At 48.7% G+C, this 27,568-nt stretch overlaps 1 protein-coding gene and 1 long non-coding RNA gene across 7 annotated transcripts; both read right to left on the bottom strand.

The window, feature by feature from the left end:
- Positions 1–323: 323 nt before the first annotated feature.
- On the bottom strand, positions 324–2,234 carry Fzd2 (frizzled class receptor 2). The gene has a single exon (NM_172035.2). It carries the CDS (start codon positions 2,155–2,157, stop codon positions 445–447), a length of 1,713 nt encoding a protein of 570 aa, NP_742032.2. The 5' UTR covers positions 2,158–2,234; the 3' UTR covers positions 324–444.
- A 9,440-nt stretch (positions 2,235–11,674) lies between these two features.
- LOC102550111 (uncharacterized) lies at positions 11,675–26,989 on the bottom strand. Of its 6 annotated transcripts, none has more exons than XR_015632134.1 (6): positions 26,879–26,989; positions 24,127–24,209; positions 23,038–23,217; positions 21,023–21,201; positions 12,471–12,846; positions 11,675–12,383 (listed from the first exon to the last, which is right to left on the bottom strand). It is a non-coding gene; the product is annotated as an uncharacterized LOC102550111 (long non-coding RNA). The 6 variants fall into 6 exon arrangements; XR_015632136.1 differs by lacking the exon at positions 21,023–21,201 and adding an exon at positions 18,166–18,211; XR_015632132.1 differs by lacking the exon at positions 21,023–21,201.
- Between the last annotated feature and the right edge of the window lie 579 nt (positions 26,990–27,568).

The following is a 27,568-nucleotide window of genomic DNA, read 5'->3' as shown; positions in this document are numbered from 1 at the left end:
CTTTAAGCCAACAAAAATAGCGAGCAGGCTAGGTGCCTCTCCCAGCAGGCCCAGCCCTGCCAAATCACCAAAAAAAATTTGAACCAGAGCACAGGGCGGCTTTTAAAAGGGCACTTAGAAAAGGCGAGACCTCCTCCCCCAACCCCCACCCCATTCTTTAGCCCCGGCGCCCTCGTTGATCTTTTTTTTTTTCCTTTTTTCTTTTAAATAGAAAATATATAATTAAATTTACAAAGACTATTTACAGTTTTAATTACAAACCTGGTTGGGGGGGTTGTTGGGCAGAGTTCTTTTTAAAAAGCGACCTAAAATAAAATGGTTTTCACTGTTCTTTATTTAAAAAAATAAAATAGGAGTCCGTAGGGTGCACCCCCCTCCCGAGTGAAGGAGGGCACGGTGCAGTCCGGACCTGGGAGAGGGGGGCGCCCAGCAGGCGAGACCGCTTCACACGGTGGTCTCTCCATGCCGGCTGTTGGTGAGACGCGTGTAGAACTTCCTCCACGAGTGCAGCGTCTTGCCGGACCAGATCCAGAAGCCCGACGTGATGCCCACGATGAGCGTCATGAGGTATTTGATCATGTAGACTGTGAAGTCGGGCGACATGCGGGGCGTGTAGTGGGCCGGGCAGGGGATGGCTAGGCTCTTGCAGTGCTGGCTTACCCACGAGCGCTCCCAGTGCTCGCGGAAGGCCTGCTCATAGAAGTAGCAGGCGATGACGATGGTGGCCGGTACGGTGTAGAGCACGGAGAAGACGCCGATACGCACCATGAGCCTCTCCAGCTTCTCCGTCTTGGTGCCGTCGTGCTTCATGATGGTGCGGATGCGGAAGAGTGACACGAAGCCCGCCAGCAGGAAGGATGTGCCGATGAACAGGTACACGAAGAGCGGCGCCAGCACGAAGCCTCGCAGCGGGTCCAGGCTGTTGAGGCCCACGAAGCACACGCCGCTCAGCAGGTCGCCGTCGATCTGGCCCATGGCCAGGATGGTGATGGTTTTGACGGCCGGCACCGCCCAGGCGGCCAGGTGGAAGTACTGCGAATTGGCCTCGATGGCCTCGTGGCCCCACTTCATACCGGCTGCCAGGAACCAGGTGAGGGACAGAATCACCCACCAGATGGAGCTGGCCATACTGAAGAAGTACAGCATCATGAAGAGTATAGTACAGCCTTCTTTCTTAGTGCCCTGCACCACCGTGCGATAACCGTCCTCAGAGAAGCGCTCGTTGCACACCACGCGCTCCTGGAGCACGAAGCCCGCAATGTAGGCCACTGACACCATGGTGTAGCAACCGGACAGGAAGATGATGGGCCGCTCTGGGTAGCGGAATCGCTGCATGTCCACTAAATAGGTGGTGACCGTGAAGAAAGTAGAAGCGCAGCACAGCACCGACCATGTGAGGATCCAGAGACGGGCAAAACGAGTCTCCTCCTGCGAGAAGAACATGGAGCCGTCGGGCCGTGCAGGCTCGCAGGGCGCGGCACAATCGCGCTCACCCAGAAACTTATAGCTGAGATAGGACGGCACCTTGAGGACGCGGGGACAGTGGAAAGGGTGCTCCAGAGTGGCGTAGCGCGGGGGCGCGCCACCACCGCCAGGGCCGCCCGGGGTGCCACCAGCGCCAGGCTGCAGCCCAGACGGTGGCGCGGTGGTGAGTAGCGCAGGAGTTCCGTCCTCGGAGTGGTTCTGGCCCACGCAGATCTGCTCCGCGCCGTGACGCGGGAAATGCTCGCAGCGGAGGCGCTCGGGCCACTGGAAGCCGAACTTGTTCATGAGCGCCTCGCAGCCTTGGCGCGCGCGCTCGCAGATGGAGCGGCACGGCGGGATGGCCTGCTCCAGCACCGTGCACACCGGAGCGTACATGGAGCACAGGAAGAAGCGCAGCTCGGGCGAGCACTGCACCTTCACCAGCGGGTAGAATTGATGCACCTCCAGGCCCGCGTCCTCTTGGTTCGTGTGCCCAAGAAGGTTGGGCATGATGGTCTGGTTGTAGGCGATGTCCGTGCACAGCGGGATGGAGATGGGCTGGCAGAAGCCGTGGTCCGGGATGGAGATGCCCTTCTCCCCGTGGAACTGAGCCGGCCCGGCAGCCGGCAGCAGCAGCAGTGGCAGCAGCAGGCGGGGCAGGGCGCTGCGGGGCAGGGCGCTGCGGGCCCGCATGCTGGCCGCCGCCCCCCACTCGGCTCCTGGGCGCCCCCCAGCCCCCGCCCCCAACCCAGAGACCGCGCGCCTTCCCCGCTGCCGCCTAGCTGCCCGGCCGTCTCCCGCGCCTCCTTGCAAACTTTGCTCCGGGCCGCAGAGTTGGGGAGGCCGGGCGGGGGAGGGGGCGGCGCACCGGCCTGCTGGCTCGCAGAGATCCGACTGAGTGGTCGGAGACGCCGCGCACCGCTGCCCTAGCTCCTCTTCCTCCTCTAGCCTCTGGGCTTCCCCTCTCCCCACCCTCCTCCACCCAGCGACTCCTTTGTGCCTCCTTCAGCCCTCACCTCGGCCTCTCCGATCCCAATTAGTCGGTTTCAAGGGGGCCCCCGCTGACGGCCCCGCCCTCTCCTCAGCCCCCCTCAAAAGGGATCCTTGAAACCGCCCCGTCGAGCTTTGCACCATCCCAAAATGTGCTCTCGGCCAATCAGATTTGAACTGGAGGACCAGCCCCGAGGGCTGGATTGGTCGACCACAACATAATGAGATCAGAAACCAGATGCCAAGAAAACTCTACACCCCCTCCTTCTGCTTTTTTAAAGAGACAAGCTATTATTATATTAGGAGCTGTTTGCTCAGGCCGTGATTTCTTCGGAGTCGTCCGGGCAAGATCCGGAGACACGTTTTCTAAAAGTGGCGTCCGACCCAGGCAACTCAAACCTGATCTGTGACCCTGGAGCCCAAGCCCTCTGAGGTACACGGCTCTTTACTCCTGCCCCTGCCCCTGCCCCTGCTCACCGCCCCCTCCCCACTTTTCAGTACCATTTATAAAACCAAGTTAAAAAATCCCGTTTAAAATATATACATATATATATATATATATACACAGAAATGTGTACGTGTTGTTAAAGCACGTAAGCGAATAGCTTGCAAAGACGTCTCCCAACCCTTCTCAGAGAGTCGAGGTAAAAGTGTCACTTCGCCCTAAACAAGGACTCCTAGAAGTTTTCCTCGCCCCTCCCCCTACACACACCCTAAAGTAACCCTCTGAAAAATGAGAGCCTGTCTCTTTAAGAGGCTCTTAAAGGGGCCGGGACTCCGGGGTGTAATTGCCCCATAGCGAGCACAAAGGAGCCCATTATGGTTCTTTGTGTTTAGTGGCACCTCAAAGTGAGAAAATTCAGGAACTCAGAGGCCAGGCTGCAGGGCTGGGGCGGGGGTTGGGGGGTGAGGTGAAGGAGAAAGGCCTGGAACTGAGGTTTCAATCCACCCCCTTTCCGAGGAAAATCTTAATTATGCAAAGTAAAGTTTAGTTGCCATAAGGAGGAGGTCTTAATCGAAAGTTAATGGCGGGGGGGGGGGGGTGGTGATGGGCAGTTTTGAGTAAAGAAACGACTCTCTTAGGTCTGACGAATGTTTTGGGGAATTTGCCTTCTCCCTCCCCATCCCTGCTCCGCCTCCTAAAAGCTTCCAGATTTGATCTCCTGGGAGAAAAGGGAGTTTTACCCAAACTTTAAGTGATTCCACACCAGAAAGATGGTGTGTGTGGCTGGAGAGACGGGAGGAGGCTGGGGTTGTGGTAGAGAATTTCCCCTCACACTTCTCACCTGGCTGAGGGGTGAGGTGGCCCGAAGAAACGCACCCCCACCCCCACCACACTAGGATTGTAACTTTGGGGTCTGGGGAGGGGAGGGAATTTGCATGGGAATCTGTGTCTGGTACCCGATGATGGATCAATTATTTCTGTTGTCTCTCTGGAGAGAAAGAGGAGGAGAACTTGAAAAGAAGAAGGACGATTGAGTTTAGAAAGCCGCTTTTGCTTCTCAGTACCGACCAAATCCTTCCAGCTGTGGACGCTGCTTCCAGCGCGCATCTGGGATTGGGCGGTATTCAGAAACGGCGGCGGAAGAGCAATTTAAAGGAGAGAAGAGGGTAGATGAACCTGGCCTCCCAGGATTAAAAAAAAAAAAAAAAAAAAAAGAGGTTTTGTTGTTTCTTTTTTTTTTTTTGGTTTTTTTTTTTTGTTGTTGTTGTTGTTGTTGTTGTTGTTTTTGCTTTTTTGACTAGATGAGTTATTGTAAAATTTCAGTCCCTCACACTTGTAATCTCAGTTGAAGTTGAGGCAGGGGAATTTACCAGACATTCCTGGCCAGCCTTAGCAGGCTTCAATATGAGAAGAAAAGAAAGAAAAGAAACAAACAGAAATATTCAAGTTCTTTACAACTCGAGAATGCTCTTTAATGGACTTTATTAAAGAGCTTCACAGCATAACCCTGGCTGATCTAAAACTCTATGTAAAGCAGAATGGCCTCGAACTCTCTAGATCTGCCTTCTTCTAGATGTACTGTGATTAAAGGCACGTGCCACCACCCTCAACTTCCTTACTGGAGTCTTGAGTAAGTTTTCTTTCTCCCTCTTTTTAAGAAGAACGTGTTCTGGGGCTTGAGAGAGGCTCAAAGGATGAGTGCGGACCTGGGCTGGATCCCCAGAACCCACCTAGGGACTCATGAACCTCTGTAACTCTAGCTCCAGGGCATCAGACACCCTCTCTGGCCTCCCTGGGTACTATGTAAATGTGATACACATACAGGCAAGCAAAACACCAGTACACATAAAATAAATAAAACATAGTCAATTTTTTTTAAAAAAAAAAGCAAGATAGGTTTCTACACCTCACAGTCTAATACTTGGAACCTCAGGGTCTGGCATGACATTGAGAGCAAACCTCTGGTGTACGTTATACATCTTCGATTTCCATCCAGGACAAACATATTTCCAGACAAAGGGTAGTCTGACAGACAGTTATCCCTTGACCACTCTAAGTCAGAGGGATGGAGTTGGGAAGTGAAAATAGAGGACCTTTTTCACGAAGTCGGAGGATTTTTTCATTCCTTCAACCAGCTCTTCCCCAATCTCTCTCTCTCTCTCTCTCTCTCTCTCTCTCTCTCTCTCTCTCTCTCTCTTTCTCTCTCTCTCTCTCTCCCTCCCCTCCCCCCCCTTCCCTCTCTGCTGAGGCTCAGGCTCAGGGCCTGGAGAATGCCTTCCACATACTCAGGATTTCTGGCTTCAGAACATAATTGCTTGGGGGCTGAGAGGAAAACGCAGCGTCCTGGCGGTTCCTGGTGATCGGCTGCTCCTCATGCTGGTCTCAAATTCCGTTTACAGTGCAAACCACGCACAGAGTCACTCCAGGATGACAGAGTGGTTTGTAGGGCTGGTGAGATGGCTCAGTAGCTCAGAGCACTCTCTGCCAAGCCTGATGATTAGAGTTTGGTCTTCCGGACCCACAGAGAGGAAAAAGAGAACTGAATGCCACAGGTTGTTCTTGGACTTACACACATGCCCTCACATACAAAATAAATAGATATTATTTTTAAAACTTAAAAAGGGCCTGGGTAATGGTGGCTTATGACTTTAATCCCAGCACTTGGGTGGCAGAGGCAGCTGATTTCTATGAGTTTGAGGGTAGCCAGTGTGTGTGTGTGTGTGTGTGTGTGTGTGTGTGTGTGTGTGTATGGAGTTCCAAGACTATATACTGAAACAATGTCTCAAAAAAAATCTAAAAAGAGTATTTTTAAAATTGGGACTAGAGAGAAGGCTCAGCAATCAAGAGAACTGAGAACTAGCTGTTCTTATAAAAAGCCCAGATTTGATTCACAGCATCTACAAACAGCTCGCAAAACATCTATAACTCCAGTTCTGGGAGATCTGATGCCCTCTTCTGGTCTCCTTGGGTACCAGTCACAAGCATGGTACACAGGCATACATGTGAGCGAAATATCCGTACATATAAAAACTTTTAAATTACTTTAAAAAATAAATTTCATAATCATAGCACCTTCCAAAATCAAAAGCTACATGAATTAAATATTCGCTTAAGTATCCTTGGAGATATTGAGTGTGTAATAAGCTGTATGTGTGCTCACCTAAATAGAAGGTACTGATCTGTGTTTATAAACAAAGAATTGATATCAAGTTTATATAGTAAGAACCAGAGCTGAAAATGTTTTTAAAGATTTATTTTGGGCTGGGAAGCACTGGCTGCTCTTCCAGAGGTCCTGAGTTCAATTCCCAGCACCCAAAATGGTAGCTCACAACCATCTGTAATGGGATCTGATGCCCTCTTCTGGTGTGTCTGAAGACAGCCACAGTGTATAAATAAATAAAGTCCGTCTTGGCTGGTCATGATGGCACCCACTTTTAGTCTCCGCACTTGGGAGGCAGAGGCAGGCAGATCTTTTTGAGGCCAGCCTGGTTTACACATAATGGGTTCCAGGGCATTGAGAGCAAATAGTGAGAGCCTGTCTCTTTTTTTTTTTTTTTTTTTTTTTTCCGGAGATGGGGACCGAACCCAGGGCCTTGTACTTGCTAGGCAAGCGCTCTACCACTGAGCTGAATCCTCAACCCCGAGAGCCTGTCTCAAAGCAAGCAAACAAACCCAAAAACGAAAATTGGGCCTGCTTGGATGGAGATGTATGTATGTATGTATGTATGTATGTATGTATGTATGTATACTTGTTCATTTATTTTAAATGTGGTGCCAGAGTCTAGATTCAGGGTCTTAAATATTCTAGACAAGTGCTATACCACTAGACTATATTCCCAGCCCTGTTTTTAATACCTAAATATTAACATATAGAGATATATTTATTATTTTTTATTGGTTTTCACTTTTCTTTGTTTGGTTTTAGACAGGATCTTACTGTGTAGCACTGACTGGCCTGGAACTTCATATGTTGACCAGGTCCTCTGCCTCCTGAGTGGTAGAATTAAAAGGGCCACCGTGCCAAGCTATTTTGCTAAAAAAGATTCTTTATTTATATTTTATGTGTATGAGTATTGCATGTATGTAAGTGTACATCATGCACGCCTGGAGCTCTCAGAGGCCAGAAAAGAATACCTGATCCCTTTGAACTGATTGTAAGCTACCATGTGGGTGCTGGGAACTGATCTCTGGTCCTCTTCTGAGAGCAGCAAGTATTCTTTTTTTTTTCTTTAAAGGTTTATTTATTTATTTATTTATTTATTTATTTATTTATTTATTTATGTATCTATTTATTTTATGTATGTGAGTACACAGTCCCTGTCTTCAGACACACCGGTAGAGGGCATCGGATTCCATTACAGATGGTTGTGAGCCACCATGTGGTTGCTGGGAATTGAACTCATGACCTCTGGAAGAGCAGCAGTCAGTGCTCTTTTTTTTTTTTTTGGTTCTTTTTTTTGGAGCTGGGGACCGAACCCAGGGCCTTGCGCTTCCTAGGTAAGCGCTCTACCACTGAGCTAAATCCCCAACCCCCAGTCAGTGCTCTTAACCACTGAGCCATCTCTCCAGTCCTCTCTTTTGACTGTTGTTATTGTTGTTGTTGTTGCTGTTGTTGTTGTTGTTTGAGACAGGTTCTCATTCACTACGGTGCCCGGGAACTCACTCTATGACCAAGTAGCCCATAACCCTGTGCTTTGACCTCAGCTTCCTGAGCAGCGTGGACTTCAGGCCCGTGCCACTCCATGATTTTTCTTTTGCTTTGAGACAGGATCTCATGCTGCTCACTGTGGCCTCAAACTCACTCGCTACATAGTAAAGTAGGACCCCTGAGCCTCCTCCTTCTATCTCCCAAATCCTGGTATCACAGGCGTGTACCCACTCCGGGCTCTTAAAGCTGTAGTGTCGCTGCTTCCATGCCACAGCCCCTAATGCCTTAAGAACCCCGTGCATTTATTCACAAATATATGTACTAAGCACTAGGCCCGGCCAGCCCTGTTCCTGTGGAGCTTAGGTCTGATGGGAGGCAGAGTCCCTATTCAACACACAGTCACCAGGATAAACCCCAGAGGCTCAGCCCGATGGAGAGAAGGTCCCTGGGACTGTGAAGGCATAGTGGGGAGGGAATCTGGCTGAGTCAGGAGAGTGGGAGAAGTGGAGTTGGAATGAGTGGATGAGATAAGAAAGGCCAGAAGGGCTCAGCTCTGCAGGATCTCGGATGCAGAGAAATGAATTCACACGCTAGTGGGGAAATAGGGAGGCGTTCCAGAGCGTGATCAGCCAGTGCAGCAGCATGAGACCAAGTAGACGGATAGCAGGATAGACTGGATGTCCTGGCCCTGATAGAGCTCCGTGTGCATCTTGGGACGTGGGAGTGGCAAAGGAGGTTTTGAGTGAATACTTTGTCCACAGGTCAGGCCTGAGGGTCAGGACACACTGCAGAATCGAGCAAAGGAATAAGGTTACACCTGAGCACATGCCTATAATCCCAGCACATGGGAGGCAGAGGGTGAACTATCTCTGAGAGCTGGAGGCTACCCTGATCTGCAAAGTGAGTTTCAGGACTAATAATAAACAGAAATTTTTTTTAAAAAAAAGAGAAAGAGGGCTGGGGATTTAGCTCAGTGGTAGAGCGCTTACCTAGGAAGCGCAAGGCCCTGGGTTCGGTCCCCAGCTCCGAAAAAAAGAACCAAAAAAAAAAAAAAAAAAAGAGAGAGAGAGAGAGAGAGAGAGAAAGAATTCTAAAACTCCAGATTGATGTTAGAAGGCCTGTGAGAATACAGTGTTTGGATTTCTGGAACTGACTGAGTTCAAAGCCTTCCAGGCCAGCTTAAAGGCTTTTGTGTCACACATAGCTAAGTGAACGACAGCCTACCTGTGGTATCCTACATACCATAAACATGCTCAAAAGACCGAGTAGCCAATGCACAACTAAGGAGCTGAGGGGTGCTGCCCAGGGCCCTCTCTCCCTCTCTACTCTTCCATACAAACAGCTGTCTAAGCGCTTATCTAGCCTGCCCCCTTAAGGCAGAACACCAGCTTCTTTGCAGAGAAGCCAGCTGTTCTTCTAAAGGACCTAGGTTCAATTCCCAGCACCCCCATGGCAGCTCGCAACTGTGTATAACTCTAGTTTCAGGGATCTGACCTTCACACAGACATACCCACCAATGCGCACGCGGGCACACACACACACACACACAGAGAGAGAGAGAGAGAGAGAGAGAGAGAGAGAGAGAGAGAGAGAGAGAGAGAGAGAGGAAAGAGATTGAGCTAGGCTGGTAGAGTGCTGGGCTAGCACGTGCAGAGGCCAGGGTTTAAGTCAGGAGTGATGCTTCATGCCTGTAAACCCAACACATCAGGAAGCTGAGGCAGGGAGATCAGTGAATCAGTGAGTCACCCTCAGCTACATGTGGAGTTTGAGGCTATCCTGGCTACATAAAACCCTGTCAAGGGACTGGCTGAGATGGATCCATGGTAGAGCTTTTCCAGAGGGCCTAGGTTTACTTCTCACAACCACCTCCAACTTTTCCAGGGCCTCTGACAGCCTGTTCTGGCCTCCACAGGCAGTCAGAATCCCATACACGTAAAATAAAATTAATTAAGTAGTTAAAAGACCCTGCCAAAAAAAAAAAAGGATTATAAAGACAGAACCCGCTCTAGAATAACCAAAGACCCAGGTTACAGGGCATCTGCTTCCTGTTCTCTCAGGTCCTCGGTGCCTGACACCCCAGCACGGCCAAACTCCAAGGCTGCTTAGCCCGTTGTCGTCATCTCTCCAGCACTTACCCCTATGTTTCTGGAAAGCAAAATGGGCTATAAAAGGATTAAACAGATATTACAGAGAATCTATTAATTAAGGGCTTTAATTAGTTTGGGCCCTCGCCTGAGCAGAAACAAGCGTGGGTGGCTCAGGGTAGACTAGGAAAAAGGAGGCTCAGGCGTCTATGCTGGGTTTTGGTGAGAGAAGTTCTTGGGCTGAGTCTACTTCTTGTATTGAAAAACTTAGGGACCGTGGTAATAAATACATCAAGCATTCTGACTCGCAGAACCTTCTAGAAACTATCACCAAGAGGACAGGAAAGGGGAAACCTGAATTGTAGATCGTAGATGTGGAAGAGCCCTGGGAGGAGTTTTTTGGATCCCCGCTGGGAAAGCTGGCTTTTCACTTTAGGCTCCCCCAATGTCACTTCTTTCCCATTTGGGGAGGGGCCATCTCTTAATTCACTCTGCTGCCTCTCCTTCTCTCCCTCCTTTCTCCCAGGATTTCTCCCCTTTGCCTCCAGGCAGGGGGTCACCTCGCCGCCCCCTCTCTTTCCTGTAACTTAAGCCGTTGTTGGGAGTTGGAGGCGCTGGGCGGGTTTGAGAGGAGGCCCCACTGCTTTTTCAGGGTGGAATTGAAACCATGGAGCTGAGCTTGTGGGGTAACACAGAGGGGGAGGGGAGAGAGAAATCAAAGCCGCGGCTGCAGCTCCATCTGGGAAGCCAACTTTGATTTACTAGCAAGGACCTGGCTCTCCCACCACCCCACCCTTCCCACTCCCCCTCCTTCCCTTCTCTGGGCTTTGCGGGGATAACTGGGGGGATGGGAACTGGCCTCTTTCCCCAGCCTGAAAACCACCTCTTGTTGTGGGAGGACCACAGCAGGAGCAGGCATGGGGAATCCTGCATGTCCTGCCCAGCTGCACACACTTCTTAAGGTGGTCCAGCATCCCTCCCAGGAACTGGGTAAGGTGTACAAGGTCCTCAGCCTAGGCGGTTTCAACCCTGTCTGACTGAGCCAAGTTTTGTCTCTGAGATCCGGAGTTGGGGGATGCTACAGCGGGGAGCTGTGGATATTTTCTGGTTATTTATCTATGGCCTATGGTCCCTCTAAATTGATGTTAAGACCCCAGATAAGAAGATATATGAGGACAGAAATGAAAACTACTCCTTTAGGTAAAGCGCTTACCATTCAAGCAGGAGGACCTGAGTTGGGATCCCCAGCACACATGTAAAACACCAGGTACAGCCCTGGGGGTGAAGAGGCACAGAGACTTCGGGGCTCCTTGCTGGCCACCCAGTCAAGCTGAATTTGTGAGCTCTGGGTTCACTGAGAGATCCTCTCTCAAAAAACTAATGTGCCTTGGTTTGATACTTAGGACCCTGAATGGTGAACAGAGAAAACTGACTCCTGTAAGTATCTTCTTCCTCTACCTCTGCTCGTTCATACAAAATAAACTCTGTGTGTGTGTGGGGTGTGTGTGTGTGTGTGTGTGTGTGTGTTTCCTAATTAATTAATTTATCACAGGGTTTCCCTACATAACCCTGGCTGTTCTGGAACACACTATGTGGCCCAGGCTGGCCTCAAACTCAGAGATATTCATCTGTCTCTGTCTTCTGAGTGCTTGGACTAAGGGCATGTGCCACCATGCCCAGTGAATCTGTAATACTATTACAAAATTAATTTTGTGCCAAGCGATGATGGTGCACAGCTTTAATCCTAGCACTGGGGAAGGAGACGTAGGTAGATCTCTGTGAGTTCAAGGTTAGCCTGGTCTACAGAGCCAGTTCGGGGAAGCCAAGACTACACAAAGAAACTGTCTCAAAAAAATTAATTTTGTATTATTACTATTCAAAATAATTTTTAAATGTAATGTTTGATCTTTAAAATATTTGCATTACACTTATTTGTTCTTTTCGGGGGTGGGGCATACATTCTTGGGGAAGTGTGAACATGTCTACTCATTCTGTATAGGAACTGACAGTGGATGGAAGTACAGATATCACAAAGTCCAGCTTGGTAAGCCAATGAGTTTTATTGTGACTACATGCGGAGTATGGGTGGAGTAGCAGAAATCACTCAAAGATGGCTGCATCACCAAAAGCTTATCCCAGCATGGATGATGAGCACAGAACCTGGAAGCATAGTGCTCACTGCACAATTTTGCAGGCAGCTTAGATGGCTGGAGTCTCCTCCAGACAGCTCATCTGTTCTCAGTGTCTCTCTCAGAAGACTTTATCGTTTATATAACCTTGGAGAGATAAGAGCCTAGTGAATCTGGTCAGTTTCAGGGACTTCCTAATGCTTTTGAGTTGTTTACTTCCTTAGTTTTGAAGGGCTTCCCTGCAGGGTGGCATGTTTTCTCTAGGAGGAAATTGCTAAGTAACACCACAGCAGGCAGCCAGCCTGTGTAGGTCAGAGGACAACTTGCAGGAGTTTGTCTCTCCCTCCATGTGGTCTTCGGGATGGAATTCAGGATGTGATGTTTGACAGCAGATGCATTTGCCTGCTGAGCCCATAAAACTTTTTAAGTACATAAACGAGGGTAGAGAGCTATGGAGGAATGCCCTGCTGGTCCGCCTCTGGCTTTATTGTGCATGCATGCTGCATAGACACTGATTTGAAGAAGGCTCACTTCCGGACACTTACACACATACCCACCACGTAACACATGCACCAAAAATAGTTTTGTAGATTCTTTTTTTTTTGGTTCTTTTTTTTCCGGAGCTGGGGACCGAACCCAGGGCCTTGCGCTTCCTAGGTAAGCACTCTACCACTGAGCTAAATCCCCAGCCCCTTGTAGATTCTTCATGCTGAAGTTCAGTGTGAATTATGGAGGATGCTGCGTTCCAGTGGGAACACAAAGCTATTACCCTCTCTCCCCTCTCTTTCTCAGTCACTTCTCCCAACCCCCTACACCCTGTCTTCTCTCATCACAGCCTTAGCCCCCTAAAGGCTTTAGACACTCTCTAGCTCAGGCTCTACGGTGGATATAAAGTCTCAAAGAGGCCCAACCTTAGCATCAGGAGTAGAAAGAACAGTGAGTCCTAACATGAGGGGATGTTCATGTTAGCTTGTCTCTCCAGCTGGACCTTCTCAGGGGACATGATGGGAGGATCCAGCCCCAGATGCTTGGATTCCAGGCAGCATCTTCGTCTCGCCAGTATTTTTTGTAGGGTTCATCGTGTAACTTCCGGACAAATGAGAAGAAAGAACTAATTGAGCATGTGCTCACCACAAATCCCGACCATTCCTTTGAGTTTCATATATCCCAGACTGACCTCAAACTCATTATGTAGCCAAGGATGGTCTTGACCTTCTCATTCTCCTGCCTCTACTTCTCAAGTGCCACTGTGCCCAGGTCAAATAGAACTTTTTTTTAGAGCTCAGCTGCGCCATTAGAACTCCTAGTGTCTACATACATTAGAATTGAGGAAGGAGACTGGTGTCATTTCTTGGCCCTGCCTGCTGATCCAAACTTATACTCTCCAAATAACTCTGGTGCATGATCTGGACTTATCCGCTTCCCAGTCTATTCAGGGTGTTCACAGCCTGGTTACTCTCGACAGAGGCCCAGTTCAGCTCTGTTCTGTACTCACGCTCTCAGCAAGCATTGTGGTGGACAAGTGTCTATTCCAGGCTGCTCCAGGACTGCAGCTTCTGGAAGACAGAAGCATCATCCTCTGGCCTCTCTTGGAGTATGGGCTCCAGAATCCAAACATTATTGGAGGAAAGAGACAGAGACAATCTAGGCAGTCATGAGCCAGACCCAAGAGGCTGAATGCCTGGAGACCCTCGTCACCTAGACAAGCTCTCATGGCACCTTTTGCTGATGTTCAACAAGGTCACAGGCCACTGCTTGAAAATCTTCCCATAGTTGTATTAGCTTATGACAAAATTCTGCTGCAAAAGCAGCCAGTTACCTTGTGCAACAGGAGAAGGTAAGTCAGCCTTCACAGTCTATCCCAATATTGTTTTTCTCTGCTTAACTAATTAATTAATTAATTAATTAATTTTATCAAGACAGGGTTTCTTTGTCCTGGAACTCACTCCGTAGGCTAGGCTGGCTTCAAACGCAGAGACCCAACTACTTCTGTCTCCTGAGTGCTGGGATTAAAGGCGTGTGCTACTAAGTGTGGTGACATAATTTTCTTTGTTCTGTAACCATTTAGAAGCACAACCCTTCCTTGGACGTTATCTATTCTTGGACCCCTCCAGTTTCAAAATTCCTCTTTCACTTTCTAATAGAGAGTTTGGCCACCTGCTCTATTACTTCAGTTTGTGGGTTCTCTTTGTCACCCACAGGACATGGTCCTCGGGTCACAGACCATAGCTATAATAACCATTACAGCCTGGAGGCCTGTCTGGGACTCCACAGAACACCCACCAAATGCCCATTAGCAACTCAGAGCCAAAGGCTGCCCCTTGCTTCTTCTCCTTTGGGATGTATGCTTAAGAATGTGGTGTCCTGGGGTTGGAGATTTGGCTCAGTGGTAGAGCGCTTGCCTAGAAACCTCAAGGCCCTGGGTTCGGTCCCCAGCTCCGAAAAAAAAAAAAAGAAAAAGAAAAAGAAAAAAAAAATGTGGTGTCCTGACTCATGGCTCATGAGTAGGATATCCATGAGTAGGAGACCAATCTGGTCTACATAGTGAGTTTCAGGACAACAGGGGCTATATAGACAGACCCTGTCTAAAGAGAGAAAGAAAGAAAGAAAGAAAGAAAGAAAGAAAGAAAGAAAGAAAGAAAAGAAAGGGGGGGATAAAAAGAACAGAACAGAAGTTGGACCACTTTGACCTCCAGATCCTAAAGGAAAAGCAAACAAATAATTAAAGGATAGTGCTTGGGCTGGAGAGATGGCTCAGCGGTTAAGAGCACTGACTGCTTTTCCAGAGGTCCTGAGTTCAAATCCCAGCAACCACATGGTGGCTCACAACCATCTGTAATGAGATCTGATGCCCTCTTCTGGTGTGTCTGAAGACAGCTGCAGTGTACTCATATGCATAAAATAAATCTTTTTAAAAAAGGGGGGCGGGTTTGGGGATTTAGTTCAGTTGTAGAGTACTTGCCTAGCAAGTGCAAGGCCCTGGGTTTGGTCCTCAGCTCTGGGGAAAAAAGAAGGGGGAAAAAAAAAAAGGACAGTGTGACATCGCCCAGCCCAGAGAGAAGTATTAATTATCATACCATATTACAACACAACTTGTATTTCTAGGAGGAGGGAAATGGTCTGACCTTCCTTGTGTGCAAGATTTTTTTGCTTTGAGAGATAAACCTGATTCATATCAAAAATGCCACATGGGGGGCTGAAGAGATGGCCGGAGGAGCTCATCAGGTGAAAGTGCTTCTTATTATGCCGAGGACCTAGGTTTGGCTACCAGCACCCACACAGTGGCTCACAGTCAGTTCTAGGGAACCTGATGCCCTCTTTTGACCTCCAGCAGACATGCACATAGAACACATAGGTGCATGCAGATAAGATACTTATACACAGGGGTTGGGGATTTAGCTCAGTGGTAGAGCACTTGCCTAGGAACCACAAGGCCCTGGGTTCGGTCCCCAGCTCCGAAAGAAAAAAAAAAAAGATACTTATACACATAAAATAAAATAAAATAAATCAAGCTGGAGAGATGGCTCAGCGGTTAAGAGCACTGACTGTTCTTCCAGAGGTCCTGAGTTCAATTCCCAGCAACCACATGGTGGCTCACACCATCTGTAATGGGATCTGATGCCCTCTTCTGGTGTTTCTGAAGACAGCTATAGTGTAATCATGTAAATAAGATAAATAAGCCTTCTTTTAAAAAGTTCAAAAAATAATATTTTAAGCTGCATGGAAGCTGGAAGAGATGTTGGATGGTAAGAAAACTTGCTGCTTTAGTAGAGGGCCAGCATGTCGTTCCCAGCACCCACATGGCAGCTCACAACTGAACTCCAGTTCCAGGGGATATGATACCCTCTTCTAGCCTCTCTGGGTACCAGGAACACACATGGTACACATGCACACACATGCACACACATACATGCATACACGCACACACGCATGCACGCACAAATTAAACCTGATCTGAGTAAACTCCCAGAGTCTCCTGAGTAATTTCCTGGGAATTGGCCCGGCCCTGTGATTTGACATGAAAAGATGTACCAATGTTTAATGGAAACTTGACAACCACAGCAGACCACAGTTGGGAAACTGGGAATGGGAAGAGGCATCGAATGGATAAGGTAAATTCTGCAGGAGACTAACACTAATGGTTCAGGAAGGAAATGGTCTCCCTGCTGATGGCAGGCAGTCCCTGTGAGTGACCCCGAATGGGATTGTGTCATGGGGAGACTCAGACAAAAGCATTTCTTACTGAGCATCTTAGAAGGTTGAAAAGGAACCTGCACTAAACCCTTCCATTACCCCAAGCTCTCTCGTGTGCAAAGAACAGAGACTCCTACAGCCTTCCTAGAGCACCCAAAGAGGCCGTGATAAAAGATCACATCTCATCCTGCGTCAAAACAAGAATTCCTCCTGTTTTCATCCCGCCCCCATTTTCTCTATTTGATATTTAAAGCCAGACCAGTAGTGGCACATGCCTGTAATTCCCAGCACTTGGGGAGGCAAAGGTAGGCATGTCTCTGGATCTCTGAGTTCCTGGCCAGCCTGGATTCCAGAACAAGTTCCAGGATAGCCAGGGATAGGAAGAAAACAAAAACAAAGATCGATTTGTTATTGTGTGTACATCTGTGTGCTTATATGAGTTCATGTGTACCATATACATGCAAGTGCCCATAGAGGGCAGAAGAGGGCGTCAGTGCCCCAGACACTGGAGTAACTGATGGTGAGCGTCCATGTGGGTGCTGGGAACAAGCCCAAGGCTGATTTGGGTAAGAGCTCCTAACTGCTGAGCCTTCTCTCTAGCCTCAAGGAACTCCCGATCTTGATATACCACCATTATACCTCAGGCTACCCTGGATATCAGGCAAGAGACCCTCTCGGACCTAATAACATCCTATAAGAATTTTGTTGTTAATTTTTTTTAAATATAAGATCTTTTATGTGTATGGGTATTTTGTCTGCAAGTGTATATGGGTACCAGGTGTGTGCAGTGCCCACAGAACCTGTCAGGCCCCCTGGGAATGGATTTATAGATGGTTATGAGCTACCATGTGGGTGTTAGATGTCATACTGATCCTCTGAAAGAACAGCCAATTCTCCTAAACTCCGAGCCATCTCTCCAGTCCCTTAAAAATTGCCATCAGTGGCCAGAAGGGAGCACTGGATCTATTGGAAATGGAGTTATGAAGTTATAAGAAATCATACATATAAGTGCTAGGAATTGAAGCCTGGTCCTTCAGAAGAGCAGCAAATGCCCCTATCAGCTGAACTGTCTTTCCAACCCCTATGCTCGTCAATTTTCTCAATAGTGTCACCTGTTTAGTCTATAACCAAGGCCAGGAGGAAGCCAAGGAGAGTCATGAAACAAAAGGAATACTGCCTTGTTAGCATCCTCCCTCCAAACCAGAGTGCTGTCAGGACAAGTGTCTCCAATTGGACAATGCTCTGAGTGTTGAAGGAAGAGCTTTCAGAAGGGAATCCCTGTGATAGTTTGTATGTGCTTGGCCCAGGGAGAGGCACTATCAGGAGGCATGGCCTTGTCAGAGTAGGTGTGGCCTTGTCTGAGTGGGTGTGGTCTTGTTGGAGTGGGCGTGTCCTTGTGGGCATGGGCTTTAAGACCCTTTTCCTAGCTGCCTGGTACTCAGTTGTCCCCTAGTAGCCTTCAGATGAAGATGTAGAACTCTCAGCTCCTCCTGCACCGTGCCTGCCTGGGTGCTGCCATGCTCCAGCCTTGATGATAATGGACTGAACCTCTGAACCTGTAACCCAGCCCCAATTAAATGTCCTTATAAGAGTTGCCTTGGTCATGGCGTCTGTTCACAGCAGTAAAGTCCTAGCTGACACAGTGCCCAAACGGAAAGCAAGGCTTTCTACCTGTACTTCATCGTAATTCTCCACAGAACCACTGGAGAGCAGGCTGTCCCCAGAGGCAAAGGTTCAGGGGGACAGAATCTAAGCCTGCCCTGGTCTAACAAGAATAAGACCGAAGGGCCTAGGGTATCCTTTCCACCTCAGACCCAACACCAAACGTCTTTCTGTAAATACAGGGTGTCAGACAGTGGAGGGATGAGACAAATTTCTTACTTAGTAGGTAGTGATGCTTCTCAGTCATCCACTCTCATCCTGGTCCTCCCTCATCCAGTAGCGCCACTGTGGTGAGCGTTTCTAGAAAGCCCATGATATTTTATCTGCTTTCTCAGTTTCAACTAGGAACGTGTCCTTCTTCCCCATACCTTCCTGAGAGTGCCTGGGAGCACTCTCCTAGGGATCACCATTCGTGGGATCACCATTCGTGGGACCACCATTCTTATGCCCCTGGGATAGGACCTCATTCTCCACTTAATGGAAACTAAACTCCATCCTAGGGTACGGGTTATCCACGGGGGCAGATCGGAAAGGCAGTTACAGCCTCACCTATTAAAATCCACCGAGGAGGCTCTCTGCCAGTTACTTCCTGATGCTGTGAGGAAATACAGGAGTTTATTTCATGTTACGGTTCCTGAGCCATGAAGTCCAACCTGGCAAGGAAGGCCTGGCAACAGTTAGGGAAAACAGGGCAGGAGCAGGAAACGGGCAAGAGATTGAACAGGAAGCGGAAAGAGGTTATAAACCCTCAAACCTACCAAGTAACTTACTTCCTCCAACAAGGCTCCACCTACTAAAAGTTCCATAGCCTTCTCCAACAGTACAACCAGCTGGGGATAGATTAATCAGATACACGGGCCTATGAGGGACACTTTCCATGCAAAACCGTTTCCCTTGTTTGGTAGGTTGGCTGGCTGGTTGGTTTTTAGAGACAGGGTTTCTCGGTGTAGCCCTGGCTGTCCTGGAACTCACTCTGCAGATGAGGCTGGTCTCAAACTCAAGAGATCCTCTTGCCTCTGCCTCCTGAGTGCTGAGATCAAAGGCACGAGACCAACACCCGGTGTTTGTTTGTTACTGGGTTGTTGTTTTTTTGTTGTTGTTTTCTTGTGACAGGGTTTCACTCTGTAACTGCGACAGTCCTGGCTGGCCTTGAAATCTGGCTGCCTCTGCTAACAGTTTCCTTTTTATTTCCCTACTAATGACAGTAACCTTTCAACCAGACACAGCAGGGCTTCACCAAACATCACAGCTAATGAAAAACAACAGCTAATGCTCCTAATCCTGAAATTCAAAATCCAATAGAGAGTGGAGACTACTCCAAGGCTTCAGATTTATTAATAAAGGTGGAATCCACTTCACCCCTTCAGCCCCGACTTACACACTCTCGGAGCCCAGACCCCAAAGGACCCCAGAAGGGTTTATTGCACTAGACTTACAGGATTCTCTTTTCTGTAAACCCTTACATTCTGAGTCCCAGTACCTATTTGTCATTGAGGACTCGACCCCACCCCTACCACCCCCCATCCCCGTACCCAGCTGGCGTGAATGATCCTGCCTCTGGGATCCAAGGACAGTTCCCACCTCTTGGGCCAGACCTTATCTAGGGTCCCCCAATATGTGAATGATCCTTTGTATCCCTACAGAGGATTCCCAGGAAGGAACTGAGTTAGTCCTCATCTGACAGGGGGCTATAAGGTTTCTAAAATAAAGTTCAGTTGTGCTAACTGTCAACCAATTACTTAGACCTCCACATGTGATAAGTGCGCACACACACACACACACACACACACAGAGAGAGAGAGAGAGAAAGAGATGCAATCACACAAAATAACTACATAAATAAAATAATTGCTAAAGGGAAGGGGATTCAGCGAGGACTGGGTATCATCTGGTTCTTCTTTTCCATTACAAAAATAAAATAATAATAAAATAAATTTAACAACTTAGGGGGTTTTTAGGGGGAATTACAAGATTCTTCAGGCTCTAAATTCCAGTGTATGGGGAATTTGCCCAGCTATAAAAGAAACCAGCCAATAAAAGAAACCCAGGCAAGAAAAACACAAACCCTCATCAGGGGGCCAGAGGGACTTAAGGCCTTCATAAGTAGGTGTTTCTTGGAGCCCCAGCTTTGAGATTCCTAACTGGGAACGACTTGCATCTCTATGTAACTGAAAGGAAAGAAATGGCTTTGTGGGTTTTCCCTCAACATCCTATCTTAGCTGAGAGGTAGGTCCCATGGAGAAAGCTAGCACCAGACCTGAGGCTGCTCTGCTAATTCCAGAGGCAGCTAAATTGACCTTGGGAAAGGGCTGGAATATACTATCATCGCACCACATAGACGAGCTGTTGAAATCCAAAGGGAGGCGCCAGTTAAGTCATAACGGACTCCTGAAACATCGGGGCTTTACTCTTGGAAGGCTCAGCTGTTCAAATAAAAATCTGCTCCTTCCTTAACCCTGTTACCTTCCTCTCAGAGGAAGGTAAGTCCATACATGGATCGGCAGTGAAAGAGTATTTGTTGCTCTTGCAGAGGACCTCGATGCAGTGCCCAGCGCCCAGCACCCACGTGCTGGATCACAACTGTCTGTAACTCTGGTCCCAGGATAGCCGATGCCCTTTTCTGACCTCCACAAGCAACAGGCACTCAGGGCATTTTGTATACATTTTGTATATATGCAGGCAAAACTGTCACACACATAAAATGATAAATAACCCTATAAGAGAGAAAGAAAGAAAGAAAGAAAGAGAGAGAGAGAGGAAGGAAGGAAGGAAGGAAGGAAGGAAGGAAGGAAGGAAGGAAAGAAGAAAGAAAGGACAAGCCAGGTGGTGGTGACATATGCCTTTCTTTAATCCCAGCACTTGGGAGGCAAAGGCAGGTGGACCTCTGAGTCTGAGGCCAGCCTGGTCTACAGAATAAGTTCCAGAGTTCCAGAACAGCCAGGGCTACACAGAGGAACCCTGTTTCAACAACAACAAAGACAAACAAACAAAAAGTAAGTAAATAAATAGATAATAAAATTTAAAAGAGACAGACAGACACACACACACAGAGAAAGAGAGACAGACAGAGAGAGACAGACAGAGAGAAATGCAATCACACAAAATAACTAAATGCAAAAAATAAATAAATAAATAAATAAAACTAGAAATTCAAGGTCCCAAACATAACCGTGAACAAACAATGCTCACCAGAAAAGTCTTAAAGATGCTCCCTGGCATGGGATCTTCCTTGGGAGTTTCGTGATGAATGAAGGATTCCCTGAGCCAGATAACCTATAATAACCCTTACTGACACCTCCAAGGTGAGGCCTTCCCTCTAGGGATTAAGGCTCAGCTGGCTGAACTGAGAGCCACAATTAGAACTCTGGGACTAAGTCACCATAAGAGACTTAGAGTCCACACTCACTCCCAGGAAGCAGTATGAGTCCTCGGTGTCCGTGTAGAAAGCATGAAAGCTGTAGGCAGCCCGTAAGTACCAGGAAACAGACGTGCTGCTTTCTGCCATACTTCCAGCCGAGGGGGTGACAGTCATCCTTTGTAGAGGACATCAAAGGGAACAGGTGAGGGCTCTGAAGGGAACAGAGGCTGACAGGACAGCCACGGATGTGGCATCAGTTCATGACCATGGCCTCTCTCCCATGGCTTCCCTCCAAAAATGAGAGCAACTGGGAACCCCAAAGGTTGGAGTTGGGGAGTGGCTTCTTTAGGAATCCCAGCTCTTCTTCCTTTTCCCATGGCTTTGTAGGAATCCCTTGGGTTTCATAACTCACTCACTCCAAAAAAAATAAAAAGGCGGGGTTGGGGATTTAGCTCAGTGGTAGAGCGCTTGCCTAGGAAGCGCAAGGCCCTGGGTTCGGTCCCCAGCTCCGAAAAAAAAGAACCAAAAAAATAAATAAATAAATAAAAATAAAAAATAAAAATAAAAAGGCTGTGAATGGCACCACTATCATATTAGCTTCATTCTAGAGATTGCTTCTTCCTGCCACAGATAGATGGGAGAATGTACTTATCTAACGTGTATAGGTGTTTCGTCTGTGTACCATGTGTATGCAATTCCAGGAGCGGCCAGAAGAGGGCATCGGATCCCCTGGGACTAGAGTTATTGATAGTTGTGAACTACCACGTGGGTGCTGGGAATCAAACCCCAGTGCTCTTAACCACAGAGCCAAATCTCCAGCTCCAGATAGGAAAATTTAAGGACCTTCCAATAAGCTTTTCTTCCGGGCAAGGATGGACGCGTACAGTTTCCAAAAAGACTATTTGTATTACAGAAATCATCAACCCCATAGTGATGGTGACATACAAATGAGTAATTTGTATTTTGGCTGTATTTTGGCTCAGCTCTCCAAAATACAAAAGACAAGATTCACCACCAGCATGCCCTAAAGTCGGGACATCTAATTCCTCTTAGTGTGGGTAAACACCTTTCCCTGTAGGATAAACAGAGATGGTCTCTGAGGTAGTTTTTAGGTTTTGGGTTTTGTTTTTTTTTTTTTAGATTATTTTATTTTATTATGTGTGTGTGGGGGTGCCTGCACCTATGTCTGTGTTTTATATACGTGCAGTGCCCATAGAGGCCAAAAGAGGCCATTTGACCCCTGGAACTGGAGTTACAGACAGTTGTGAGCTGCCAGGTAGGTGCTGGGAACTAAACCTGAGTCCCCTGGGAGAACAACCAGTACTGTTCCTGAGCCAACTCTCCAGCCCTTGACCTAGAACTCTTGAGTAGACAGAGATCCTCCTGTCTCTGCCTCCCAAGTGCTGGGATTAAAGTGGTACACCCACTAGGCTCAGGCCATGGCACAGACCAAGACTTAGTTCATAAAATTATCCAGAAATGTGGACTGCTTAGGAAACATTCAAAGTAATAATGGGTGCCCGCTGACAGAAGGCCTCACTGACAGAAGATGTGTCAAATGCCCTAGAAACTCATCTGAATCTCTGTGGTGTCTGGAGGGAAAAACAGAAGGAAGGACTAGATTCTTTAAATTTAAATCAATCATCACTCGATCAATTGAAGGATGCTGTCTCAAGAAACTGGCCCCCTGAATTTCTTCCCCCCTGAACTTCTCTTTTCTCCTTGACCCTGGTCTGAATTAGAAATGTTCCTTAATACCCAGCTCTCAGACCCTACAGGATCCTATATAGAAGTCCCTTCCTTAGTAAAGACTTCTCTTTAAACCAGTAATTTATGTGCGGGGTTGTGGTGACTCCTGCCTTTGATCCCAGCACTCAGAAGTCAGGCTGGTCTACAGATTCAGTTCCTGGACAGCCAGGGCTTCACAGAGAAACCCATGTTGGGGAGTGCGGGGGGGAGGGGGGAGACAACAACAACAACAACAACAACAACGAAAAACAAAATAAAAAAACCCTGTCTAAACCCCCATCCCCACACATATACAAATGATTTTTTTTTCTTACCTGCCAGCTTCACTACCCTGCAACTCCAATGGAGTCTTCACAGCCTCTCCAAGTCCCTCAATGCCCCCAGGCTCCCTCTTCAGACTCCTGAAGCTCAACAACTGAGCCTAAACTCAATGGCCAACGTGGTCCTTCCTGGCATAGGTCACTCAGTGACAAAAGGCGACATTAATCTTCTTCCTCAAAGGGTTGAGAAGGTCAGACAAAGTGGTCACTTCATTTGATGGACACCCAACCCTTGCCGGCAATGTTTGTTTTCCCTCCACTGCCTGGGTCAGGAAGAAACCCTGAGAGGGGTGTTTCCCAGGGAGAGGTGCAGGTACAGGGATTTCTAAACCCTGAAGTCACTGGGAAGGGAGGCTTGGGGGTTTCAGGTTGCCTTCCCCCAGGGTAAGGTCACCCCAGATAACCCTTGAGAAATTCTTTGGTCTAGGGGTTGCAGGATAGAATAACAAATCCATTGCTGGGTTAAAATAAAACTTTGCAGACTTCAGTTGGGGGGGGGGGGAGGACTGGTGGCTTCTTTGAAGCTGAGGCTGAACCAGCAACACTCTCCAGGCAATTCCTCCTTACTCAGTCTCTATCTAAATGCTCTCCCTACCGTGCCCAGGAGAAAGAGGAACTCGAAAAGATGCAAGGAATTCAGCCATGACTACAGCCCCCATGTTGGGAGGGGCCTGGAAGTGAAGGCTGCTGGGGAACGAAGGGCTGCAGTCAGTACATGCAGGTCCTAGGGTCCTCTTACTTGTGGTTGGGGGTCAGCTGCAGAGGATGAACCCCCCCTCTTCCCCCCACAGCTGGTGCACCAAGGATCCTCCTCCCAATCCCAGTCCTTCCTTTCGAGAGCCTGCTGAGTCTGGAATGAGAGGAATCTGAACTACAAACAGACCTCTTGGCGGCGTCCCCAACTTTTCTCCAGCCACTCCTAGGCTGCAGACTTCCAGGCCAGGCTAAAAGGGACCTAGGTGGGAAGACCCCACACAGAGACACTGGAGAAACAGGGGTGCAGAAGTAAGCCGAGGATAGAGAGGCCGCACAAGCTGTAAGGGGTCGGGTCTCACTCTGAGATCCAATCACCCAGTAACTCACAACCTAGTCCAGGCAAGGCCGCTCTAATTCTTGGCAATCCTCCTGTCTCGGCTTGCGTTCTAGATGTGAGCTGGTACTTCCAGCTTGGAAAAAAAAAAAAAAAAAAAAAGATCGTATTTTCCAAACCAAAAATTAAAACCATTACAAGTCGACGTGCTGGAGTCATGGGACTGGGGATTTGAAGCCACGCCCACTCAAGAATGATTCAAGCTGTCAAATCTTCAATACCAGGGTTGACAAGCAATTAGTAATACATTCTAGAAAGAAAGGGCCCGTGCCCCAGCCCTTGCCACCCCTCAGCTTGGCTCTTTTCTCCCAAGGGCTGGGCTCTCCTGGTGCTATCTGGGCTGCATCACAGCCTGAGAATGCCCTGGAAAATCTGGAAGCGTCAGGGAAAGTGAAGAGTGGTCTTTTAAGAAGATATGGCACAGAGCCGAGGCCACTATTGACGGCCACACTTCCCCCAGACCCCAGCATCCTGCCCTCCGTCTCTGTAGCTTCCTCTCTACACCACCTGAACCGTGTAGAACTTTGCCGTGTGACTTAGCCAGGGCTCTCCGTGCCACAAGACGCCCAGGCAACGTAGTAGAAGGGTGACCCTGGGGAGAGGAGAGGGGCAGCCAGCCAGCCAGGAGCGGGAAGCTGTTTGAGGCAAGATGACCTCTTTTCTAAGGGCAGCTCTCTCCAGCTTGTACAACATAGCTCCTGCCAAGGGTGATATAGAAAGGCTCAGAGCCCACAGCAGGCTGGGGAAGGCCATTGAAAAGGGAGCTTAAGGGCTTCCTGCTGGGTGAGATGGATTAGGGGCCAGTGGGGAGTGAGTCCAGCAGGGAGAAAGGCACTGGCCAGATGCCAGAGCCCCTTGGCCAAAGACACTCTGAGACCAAGAATCTCTGGGTATCTGGCAGGCTGGAAGTCCACATCTTCCACCTGGCTGAGGGGCCTAGACAGAGTGACATATGGTGACGAGGAGACTGACCGAAGAGCACCAAAACTGAGGAAGGGAAAGGAGCTGCTTGAGTGAAGTGGATATCTCACAGGAAAATAAACAACCTCTCCTGTGATTTCACCCCATCTCCCTGAGCCCTTGAACCACGTCTGTTCTTCAGGGCTGGTTCACTGTTGGACTCTGTCTCTCTAGTCTGCAGGATGGGAGCGCTAGGCCACACTGGGAGCAGGATAAGTAGTGAATCTTGGTTTGTATGATTTTGCTTCAAGACTGGGTTTCTCTTCGTAGACTAGGCTGGCCTGAAACTCGCTATGTAGACCAGGTAGGCTTTGAATTCACAAAGCTTCCCAGAGATCCTCCTAAAGCTGGACTTAAAAGTATGACTTAGGGGTTGGGGATTTAGCTCAGTGGTAGAGTGCTTGCCTAGCAAGCACAAGGCCCTGGGTTTGGTCCCCAGCTCCGAAAAAAAGAAAAAAAAAAAGTATGACTTAAAGGTACGCTTCCCCATACCTGGTTATATGTGGTGCTGGAGATCAAACGTGGGGCTGTGTGAATGCTAGGCATACACTGATAGACAGCTCTACGGGCAACCTGTGGGCGAGGATATACCTTTCTATCTCCACAAGAGCCTCGATAGGTAGCCCTGCCTAGTCCGGAACTCATGCAGAGCAGGCAGGCCTTGAACTCACTGAGATACTTCTGTCTCTACCTCCTGAGTTCTGGATTACGACAGCCAATATCTCAAAAGTGCATGGTGTAGGCCTCTAACAGGCAGACCAAAGCAATAGAATCACAAGTTAGGGGGTTGGGGATTTGGCTCGGTGGTAGAGCGCTTGCCTAGGAAGCGCAAGGTCCTGGGTTCGATGCCCAGCCCCGAAAAAGAGAAAAAAAATAATCACGAGTTAGAGGCTACATAGTGAGAACCTATCACTCAGAACAAAAACCAAACCATCAATCATATTGAAGGCTATATGGTCCCAGAGACCCGAAGCCTCAGTATCATGATTATTATTTTTTTATTTTAAGGCTAGGATCGTGCTAAGTTGCCTGGGCAGAGCTCTAGCCACTAGGTCAAATGATCCTTCTGCCTCAGTCCTCCTAGTATCTGGGATTAAGTGCTTGCAGCTCAAGTTCAGTTTTGAGAGCAAAGATATCTTCTCTGATAGGCTGTTAGGAAGCAAACTAAAATCCTGTCCCTACTCCATCTCCTGGGGACAAACAAGGAGGGTCCAGTTATCGGACGAGACTCAGGCAACCCGATAAGACGTAGACAACCTCTGAGGACATCCTTGGGGAGAAGGGGCTTCAATGCCGGATTCTCCAAGCTCAGGATGTCCCTGGATAAGAGTTGCCCTGTCTCCCAACTCACTGGGCCAGCCCCTTTCTTTGTGCTCAGTTCTTTCCCACAGCCCAGCAAGGGGGGTGCTAGGATCCCAGGCCCACCCCCTCCTGCTGGGCAGCACCCCATCAACCCCCACATAAAAAGCTTGAGAGGGGACGGGGGCGGAGGGGGGGCGTCCTCACTCTGAGGAGGCCTCGGCACCCTTCTCCTTTTCTGGGGAACAAGAAACTTGCCAAAGGCTTGGGCCCCTTCCCCAGCCCCTGGCCCCAGCCCTGGCTCCCCCAGACAAAAAGCTGCTTTACATGAGAAGAGCGGGCTGGCCTGGCCTTACCCGGGCACTCAAAGAGGCGGTAGCCCCTGACAGCCCGGGCTGCCCCTTCCCCCACGCCGAGGCCTCGTTTAGTTGCAATTAGCAATTCTTTGCATACGCCCCTCAAGGCAGGAAGGACGCGGGTCCTCACCCCCTAATTCCAGCCTTCAACCTTCTGGAGTCTCCCTGCGCCTCTCCCCGAGTCCTCTCTTCTCTTTCCTGCCCTGTCCTGGCGGGACACGGGCCTTCCTAGGAGTTCTCCAAAGAAGGAAGCACGAACAGGAGCCAAATCAAGAACTCCGGAGGGTGGGGGTGGGGAAGGAGAGGGAAGGCTGGGCTTGCTCAAGTTGGAGGACCCCAAAGCAAACGCACACTGTCGCAACCCTTCTTAGGCCATCCCTTCTCCAAACCAGGCCTAGCTTTTGGATATGATGGAAGAAAAAGAGAGGTTTTTAGTAAGAGATCCAGTGGGGAAGGTGGGGGTACAGGGAGGAGGCTGTCTGTGGGAGAAACTGGGGACTACTCAGTTTTTCTCTCCTCGCAGCTTGAGCACAGAAAATTCAATCTCTCTCATTTCGACCAGACAGGGAACCGTAGGGTGGGCCAGGTTCGGCGAATGAAAGGAGACGACAGGATCTCCCGTCCCTTTTTAGGCTCACCCCCAATCTAGAGGGAGGAGAGCGAAGAAGAAGGATTGTCTTACTAGGTGGGTCTCCAAGCCTTTGACCCACATTGCTTCCTTCCAGGGTTTCCCTCTCTTTCCCTCCAAGTCTCTGATAGGTTTTTCTTGTCTCCACTAGGGGGAGCCCTCGGTATGGTGGGAACTTCGCGTGTCTAGGCG

The sequence above is a fragment of the Rattus norvegicus genome, chromosome 10, assembly GCF_021556685.1.
Source record: "Rattus norvegicus strain SHRSP/BbbUtx chromosome 10, alternate assembly SHRSP_T2T, whole genome shotgun sequence".
NCBI classification, from domain to species: Eukaryota; Metazoa; Chordata; class Mammalia; order Rodentia; family Muridae; genus Rattus; species Rattus norvegicus.
This window is presented reverse-complemented; position numbering and strand designations above follow the sequence as displayed.

Coding starts and splice junctions, on each gene's coding strand:
- Fzd2 (NM_172035.2), bottom strand. CDS start 2,157: ATGCGGGCCCGCAGCGCCCTGCCCCGCAGCGCCCTGCCCCGCCTGCTG.